This window comes from Octopus bimaculoides, chromosome 10 (assembly GCF_001194135.2).
Source record: "Octopus bimaculoides isolate UCB-OBI-ISO-001 chromosome 10, ASM119413v2, whole genome shotgun sequence".
In the NCBI taxonomy this organism is placed as follows: domain Eukaryota; kingdom Metazoa; phylum Mollusca; class Cephalopoda; order Octopoda; family Octopodidae; genus Octopus; species Octopus bimaculoides.
Genome location: NC_068990.1, coordinates 55,397,301 through 55,405,632, shown reverse-complemented (window position 1 = coordinate 55,405,632; position 8,332 = coordinate 55,397,301). Strand labels below are relative to the sequence as shown.

General features: G+C 37.4%; 1 protein-coding gene across 1 annotated transcript in view; it reads right to left on the bottom strand.

Annotated features, from left to right (window-relative positions):
* Window positions 1-36: 36 nt before the first annotated feature.
* LOC106883067 (nuclear pore complex protein Nup133) overlaps window positions 37-8,332 on the bottom strand; it is a 58,601-nt gene continuing 50,305 nt past the window's right edge. Inside the window, exons 31-34 of the mRNA XM_052971215.1 lie at window positions 7,869-7,949; window positions 5,581-5,648; window positions 2,796-2,878; window positions 37-283 (exon numbers count right to left, since the gene is read on the bottom strand). Of these exons, the coding sequence (XP_052827175.1) occupies window positions 150-283; window positions 2,796-2,878; window positions 5,581-5,648; window positions 7,869-7,949 (366 nt within the window). The 3' untranslated portion in view covers window positions 37-149. The remainder of the gene's footprint in view (window positions 284-2,795; window positions 2,879-5,580; window positions 5,649-7,868; window positions 7,950-8,332) is intronic.

Below are 8,332 nucleotides of genomic sequence, written 5' to 3'. Positions count from 1 at the left end.
TATATATATATATATATATATATATATATATGTGTGTGTGTGTGTGTGTACATAAAAATATATACATACATTCAAATAAACATAAATATGTACATATAAATAAAATTTCTTTACAGCGAATAATAACCTTTAACTCCTCGACAACTATTTCATACAATGTGATAGACTTGCTCATATATTGTTTCTAACAAAAATAAGAAATTATCATCTTGTTGGAGATGAAGCAATTCCTCTGAAGCAATCAGGGGAGTTTTGTCTGGCAGTAGTTCTTTAATATCACCATCTGAAAGAATAAATTGAAAATAAGCAGTTTTGAAGAAAGCAATAATATTTGAGAGAAGGAAATAGAAGGTTAATGTGTTTAGTGCATCAGTGTGTGTGTGTGTAATAGGTGTATACACATATTTCAAGAGTTATTGCTGTTTCATCAGCATTACATCCAACCCATTCATGCCTTGAGTGTATTTGGTAGACAGAAACTGAAATCAAGCCATCGTACATGTGTGTGTGTGTGTTTAGGTGTGAGAGTATGTACATTTGTGTTTCCTTGTCTTTACATCGCATGATAGTTGTAAAATGATTGTCACTGTCATATAAGCAGTGTCATTCATCTCCAATATTCAGCAACATCATGTCTGGCCATAGAGAAATATTGCCTTGCTTAGAAACAGGTGAGGGTTGGCAACAGGAAGGGCATCTGGCTGTAGAAAATCTGCCTCAAAAAAATTGCAGGTGACCATGGAAAAGTGGATGTTAAAATAATGGCATTAATAGGAGTTACATATATATTATTATTCAAAAAAAGTGTTGATTTAGCCCCATGCAACTTAAAGTTTTGCAGGCTACTCACAGGAACTGTTTTAAATAATAATAATAATAATAATAATAATCAAGGATCAACTCCTGATAGCCAAAACTGCACTTAGAGACTGGAAGAGGAGGAAAAGTAACTTAGCCATGTCATGGATTGACTATCATAAGGCATACAATATGATTCCACATTCTTGGATTATGGAGTGTATGCACCTATATGGTATTGCATAGAATGTTGAGCGATTGCTTGGGAAAAGTATGGCGAATTGGAGGACGGACCTGACAGCATATGGAAGAAGTTTAGGGACAGTGGAAATTTGGAGGGGCATCTTCCAAGGGGACTGCCTGTCCCCACTGATCTTTGTACTGTGCTTGATACCACTAACACTGATTCTGAGGAAAGCAAAAGCTGGGTATGTATTCAAAAGCTGCCAACAAAAAATCAACCATTTGTTATTCATGGACGACCTCAAATTTTATGGTAAAGATGAAGCTCAAGTTAGTTCCCTCATTGATACGGTGTATACTTTCAGTGCTGATATCAGAATGGAGTTTGGACTGAGAAAGTGTGGTGCGTTAGTCTTGAAGAGAGGTAAAATCAAATGTATGGACGGGCTAACGATTATGAAGTTATGAAGCAGATAGAAGAGACGGACCATAAGTGTTTGGGGATTTTGGAAATGGATAAATTGATGGAGAAAGAAATGACAGAAAAATTTAAGGTGGAGTACTTATGCAGACTGAGACTGATCTTTAAGTCAAAATTAAGTGAAACCGTATGACATATTACCAGCCAATGTACACCACTAGCCCAGAAGGAATATAAGAGACACCACGACAATATAGCCAGGCTTGCCTATTGGACACTTTGCAACAAGTATGGACTTGACAGAGCAAAAAATTGGTACGACCACAAACCTGAAGGCATCGTCGAAAATAGTAATGTGTAGATCCTATGGGATTTTATGATTCAGTGCGACCATGATAGAGAATAGGAAGCCGGACATAGTCTTAATTGAGAAAGAAAACAAACTATGCTGGATCATAGACATAGCATGCACAGTTGACGACAACATATGTGATAAGGAAGAAAGAAAAGTTGAGAGATATGACAGGTTAGCTTGGGAAGTTAATCAGTTGTGGTCGATGAAAAAGGTAGCAGTAGTACCAATAATTGTCAGAGCACTGGGAACAGTGAGTAAAAATCTCAAGAAGTATGTGGAACAAATAAGGGTTGCAATAAGGGTGGAGCACTTGCAGAAAATAGCACTGCTTGGAGCCGCTCAAATACTCTGGTAGGTGCTCGAAAAAGAAGAGGTGTTACCTTAGTTCACTGGTAGTGAACAGCTGACACTGTAGTACATCTCCAGCGTTAGAAGCTGTGCAAAGGCAATAATAATAATAAATGCCCTAATACAGTACCAGGCACTGGCTCTCATGACTTCTGATTTTAATTGATTGGAAGTGTTACCGTACATATTTTGTCTTGGTATAAAAGATGGACTATTGCAAATATTCTACTCAACACCACAGATTTGTTTGTCAGATATTTGACCGTAACCCTTGTGGCTGACGATATGTGCATCTCTGATCACAAGCAGTAGTGGGGGAGCATCATAGCCATGTTTTGAAAGGAATTCTTTGGGGTTTGAATAATTCACCTTTGGAAACATGGGGATTTGTTCATCATCCTTAAACAACCCTTATTCAGAGACCTTTTGAGTGGGATGGGCTACTTGACCTGAAGAAAATTCTAACTGGGCCCTACCTGCAAGGTCATGCGCTGTTTACTTTGATATGAGATCACCATGTCGTGCACATATAGTTGTAATGCATATGCCTGGTATACCCTTATCAGACGGGTAGTCATAATGGGTATACTGGGCTTCGTATATTTTACTCCAGTGTCACTTTGATGGCATACAGTGTTCTTTCACTCAATAATAATAATAATAATAATAATAATAATATATATTACTCACTTTGTTTAAGGATCAAGGAGATTATTTTGTAGAATAGCTTCGATGTACAATCTTCTAGAGGATCATCGGATCGTCTTGCCCAACTGTAAAAATACACAGGAAAAGGTCTTTGAATGCATGTAAATGTGAAAAAGAGATATACAGATAGATAGACAAGATACACTGATAAAAGGCTGAGCTGGGAAGACAAAAACTATGACATGATGGAGGGAAGGGATGGGTGGGTACAGAAGTAATACATAATATATGTATATACATATACATATTCATATGGAATTTGTTGAGACAAATTGTTTATGCCCAGATGCCCTTTCTGTCACCACCTTTCACCTGTTTCTAAGTAAGGTAATGGTTCTCCATAGCTGGACTTGTTTTCAAGAAAGATTGGAAATGGACACAGTGTGTATGATGGTGAAACTCGTTTACAACAATCACATAATGTCAAGACAAAGATACATCAACTCACACACACAAACACATGTCTCTCTCTTTCTCCCTCTCATATATATATATATATATATATATATATATAAAATTATAATACAGGGTATCTAAGATAGATATATATATATATATATATATATATATATATATATATACGAGTCCACTTTATGGAGTGGTTGGTGTTAGGAAGGGCATCAAAAAGTTCCCGGACTAGTTATGTTTCATAAAAAGTAACTTATTTACCAAAGTTTTAACACCATCTCCTTCAAAATAGTCACCTTGCACAGCAATACACCAATCCCAGTGTTCCTGCCACTTTTGGAATCTGGCCTGGAAGTCAATTTCCATAAGTGAGTTGAGGACCTTCTGCAATTCACTCTTGATCTCGACAAGTGTTAAAATGGTGACCTTTGAGCTGCATTGTCATCATGAGGAAGAGATGAAAGTCTTCAGGTGCTAAATCTGGCAAATAGGCCAGGTGTGGAAGTGACACCATGTTGTTTTTAGCAAGAAACTCACAAGTGAGGAGAGCTTGGTGACAGGGTGCATTGTTGTCGTGGAGAATTCCATTCTTCACATTCCACAGACCCAGTCATTTTCTCCGAATGTCCTCCCACAAATGCTTCAAAACGTCATTGATTGCCCTCTGACAATCCACATTCACAAGCTGATGAATTTTCACCACATCTCCGAGAGTGATGCTCATGGTAGGTCTTCCGAATCGCTCATCATCTTCCATGAATGTTCTTCCACTTTTGAAGCACCTGTGCCACTCGAAACATTGCATACGACTCATTGCCTCGTTACCATCAGCTTACCAAAGCATGGTCATTGTCTCTGTAGCAGACTTCCCAAGTTTAACACAAAATTTCACATTGGCTCTTCATTCCAACTTCCTGTCCATGAAAAACATTGCAGGCTACAACGCACACGTGATCACAAAAACACAAATTTCACAACTTGCAAAGTAAACAAAGCGATGACATTCAACACACTGCCTCATGAAGGTAACTGCTAGCTCACACTGCGCACACAACTGTGTGCTGCCATCTGTCGGTGTGCTACAGAACTAGTCTGGGAACTTTTTGTACCACCTCATACATATACATATATATATATATACACACATACACACACACATATATATATAGATAGAGAGAGACGGACAGACAGAAAGAAAGCAGGAAGGAAGAATCAACCCCAGTACTGAAATGGTACTAATTTTGGTGACCCTAAAAAGATGAAAGATAAAATAGACTTAGTAATAAATTGAACTCAAAACAGGAGAAATATAGTTAAGCATTTTGTCTGACATGCAAATAATTCTACCAGCTTGCTGCCTTAATAATAATTCTTTCTACTATAGGAACAACACCGAAAGTTTGGTGGTAGGGGACTAGATGATATCTTGGAAATTTTTCAACACCACAAACACTAACAATATAACAGCAACAACAATAATGTCTTACAAATGTTAAGCTGGCAGAATCATTAACATGCTAGGCAAAATGCTAAGTGGCATTTCGTCCATCTTTACATAAAGGCGGCAAGCTAGCAGAATCATTAGCGTGCCAGGCGAAATGCTTAGTGGTATTTCATCTGCTGTTACATTCTGAGTTCAAATTCCGCTGAGGTCGACTTTGCCTTTCATCCTATCAGGGTCGATAAATTAAGTACCGGTTACGCACTGGGGTCGATGTAATCGACTTAATCCCTTTGTCTGTCCTTGTTTGTCCCCTCTATGTTTAGCCTCTTGTGGGCAATAAAGAAATAAGAATCATTAACACAATGGGTGAAATGCTTAGCAGCATTTCATCCGTCTTTATGTGCTGAGTTTAAATTCTGCCACGGTCAAGACCTTGCTTTTCATCCTTTTGGGGTCAATAAAATAAGCACCAGTTGAACACTGGGGTCAAGGTAATTGACTTAACCACTTCTTCAAAATTGCTGGTTTTGAGCCAAAATTTGGAATCAATATTTTCAGATGAATTTCTTCCAATTTTATTCATTTAATTGATTACTGTCAGACATTGTAGGGTAGGTGTGAGAGGCCAGATCTGGCCAGTTCACACATAAAACAAGACTATTTGGATCGTATATGGCTGGTTTAAATGCAAAGTGTTAAACAACAGCAAAACATTTACTAATGTAGCGACTCACTGAGAATAGGGACAAATTTATTAAAAAAATTTGTTGACTAGGGCATTAAGTCGCACTTAGTAGCAGCATCTGACAGCACTGCCCTACTCGATAATAAAGGTGGCTCGCAATGAAAAGGAGACAAAACAACAGACACAACTTGATAAAAAATTATATATATACATATATATATTCAACTCACTTGTTTCTCAAAATTGATTGAGCCCATATATGGTAAAAGAGTGCTTGGCAGTCAATATCAGCTTCTTTCTAGAATTGTTGAAATAAGAAAAATAAAGATATTGGAGAGTCGGTTTTGATTCAATTTATTTGTGAAGAAAGAACTATAAACAACATATTAAGAAATGAAGTAGCTGAGAACAATCTGAACGTATAATATGAATGCAAGAAGAAAAAAAAAAGACTGAATGAAGATGTATTCAGAAAACTGTTGGATATATTAGCTGCATTAGTAGGTGAAAACCAATCAGAGAAGTGACTGTAGAATTTTGGTCAGTTGGTAGGTGTAGGCATGGCTTTGTGGTAAGAAGTTTGCTTTCCAACCACATAGTATCAGGTTCAGTTCCACTGCATGGCACCTTAGACAAGTGTCTTCTACTATAGTCTCTGGCTGACCAAAGCCTTGTGAGTGGATCTGGTACAGAGAAACTGAAGGAAACTCATTGTACATGTATATATGTGCATGTGTCAGGGAAGATATGTTTGTCTCTCCTTGTCTTGACATTGCCTGATAGTTGTAAAATGACTGTCACTGTCACACAAGCAGTGTCATTCACATTCTGCAAGAATATGTCTGGCCTCAGGGAAATATTACCTTGCTTGGAAACAGGTGGAGTTAGCAACAGGAAGAGCATCGGTCTGCAGAAAACCTGCCTCAATAAACTCTGCCCAAAGTATGTGTGCATGGAAGAGTTAACATTAAAATGAAATGATGACTATGATGATGATGGTGGTAATGATCTATGGTGTGTATACAGAGTAAAAAGCTTCATAAACTGGTATCTGATAGTCACTAAGTCACATTACACTCACCCCAGGTCAGCACTAATTGAGCAAATCTATGACCCAAGCAATTCTAGTCATGACCAAAGCAATGGTGTTGGTACCATGTAAAAAGCACCCAGAACACTCTGTAAAGTGGTTGATGTTAGGAAGGGCATCCAACTGTAGAAACCATGCCAAAACAGATAACAATGGAGCCTGGTGCAGCCCCCACCCTTACAAACTCCTGTCAAACTGATAAAACCTATGCCAGCATGGAAAAGGACAGCTGATAATGATGTATATCAGGGAGTCCTTCACATTTAGATGGTAATGGGTCTTGTCTGATATTTCTAACAGCTCACACAACAACAACAGAGCAGGCATGAGCAACATTTCTCGACTTGGTTCATCATCAGGTGAACTGCACTTCTAAAGATAGTCAAGGTCATTTTTTTCATTAGGCAGGCCATTCAGAAAGTCCCATGGGCCGTAGGTTGCCCATGACAGACAAAGAGTCTCCTTCACTGACTTATCAAGATGATGTAGAATGATGTGCTTTTAACACAATCCATGTGTTAATGCTACATGAAACTGATAAACGCAAGAGAGAGAGAGTGTGAGAGACATCTGGTGAGGTGTAATACTACAGTCCAAGTCATACATACATGGTAAAATAAAAAGAAAAACAGAAAAATCAAAATAAAAATACAATTTCGAAACAGTTGTGATGATGATGGCAGAAATGATAACATTTTCCACCCAGTGTCAAACATAATACTCCTGGCGTGCTCAGTCTATTGTCTTCTCTTTCAGATAAATCCTCCAAGACTTTAGACCCATAGTTCTCAACCACAGCTACCTGGTGGTCTTCTCTCGAATATTATACATCTTTCTTTAATTGACTTGTGTTTTACATTTTTGGGTGCAGCCCCCTAAAAACATCCAGGTTTAGGATCTGGCCCAGATATAGATACCCTTTAGCATTCAAGCATTTGGGCCATATCCAGCCCAAATATTATTATACTACTTGTTTTTTTGTTTTTTTTTTATCTCAAGCTAGCTAGATCCAGCTTCTCACAGCAGACCATGTCATTCTAAAAATAAACAATCCCATCATTGAAATCTCAAAGCTGTGAGATAATGTAGGATTAATTCAAAACAATGTGAATAAATAAGCAATACACATGACAAAAAAATCTGAATGCTAAAGGGTTAAAAAGGTTGATAACCACTGCTTTAGACTGTGACAACTAAGTACACATTCACTTTTAGAAATATTATTTTCATAATTGTGCACCTTGCCATCTCCTCCTGCCATCCAACACATGCAACTATCACAAAATTAGGTGCTAGTAGGTCTTTTTTTTAAGAAAATTGGGGAGCAGGTTGAATATTTGGGCCAAGCAAGACCAGTTTAAATGTTAAACAGCATTTTATGAAGAAAACTAAACGACATAAAGAAAAAACACCAAATAGAATACATACTTGTTTTACAAATGAAATGAGATCCAGAGCCATTTTAAAGTGGTACTCAGTAGCTTGTAGATTATCTTCATGAATATAGAGCTGTCAAAATAAAGAGAAATTGATTTCACTACATTTGTTTAAATATTTCAATGTAAAAATGCTATAAGTGAAAACCTTCAGGCTTTCAGAGAATCTCATTTCACACTACTCGACAATAGTTTTCAATTTCAACAGTCTGTTTCAGATTTACTGTCATCAGACAGTTTTCATACATTCCCCATAAATCAGGACAAGATTTTGACTATTTCAATACCTTTTATAATTTTAGGTGGCTGTGTGGTACCTTGGGCAAGTACCTTCCGCTATAGTCCAGGACCGACCAAAGCCTTGTGATTGGATTTGTTAGATAGAAACTGAAAGAAGACAACCATATGTGTGTGTGTGTGTGTGTGTGTGTGTGTATATATATATATGTATATATA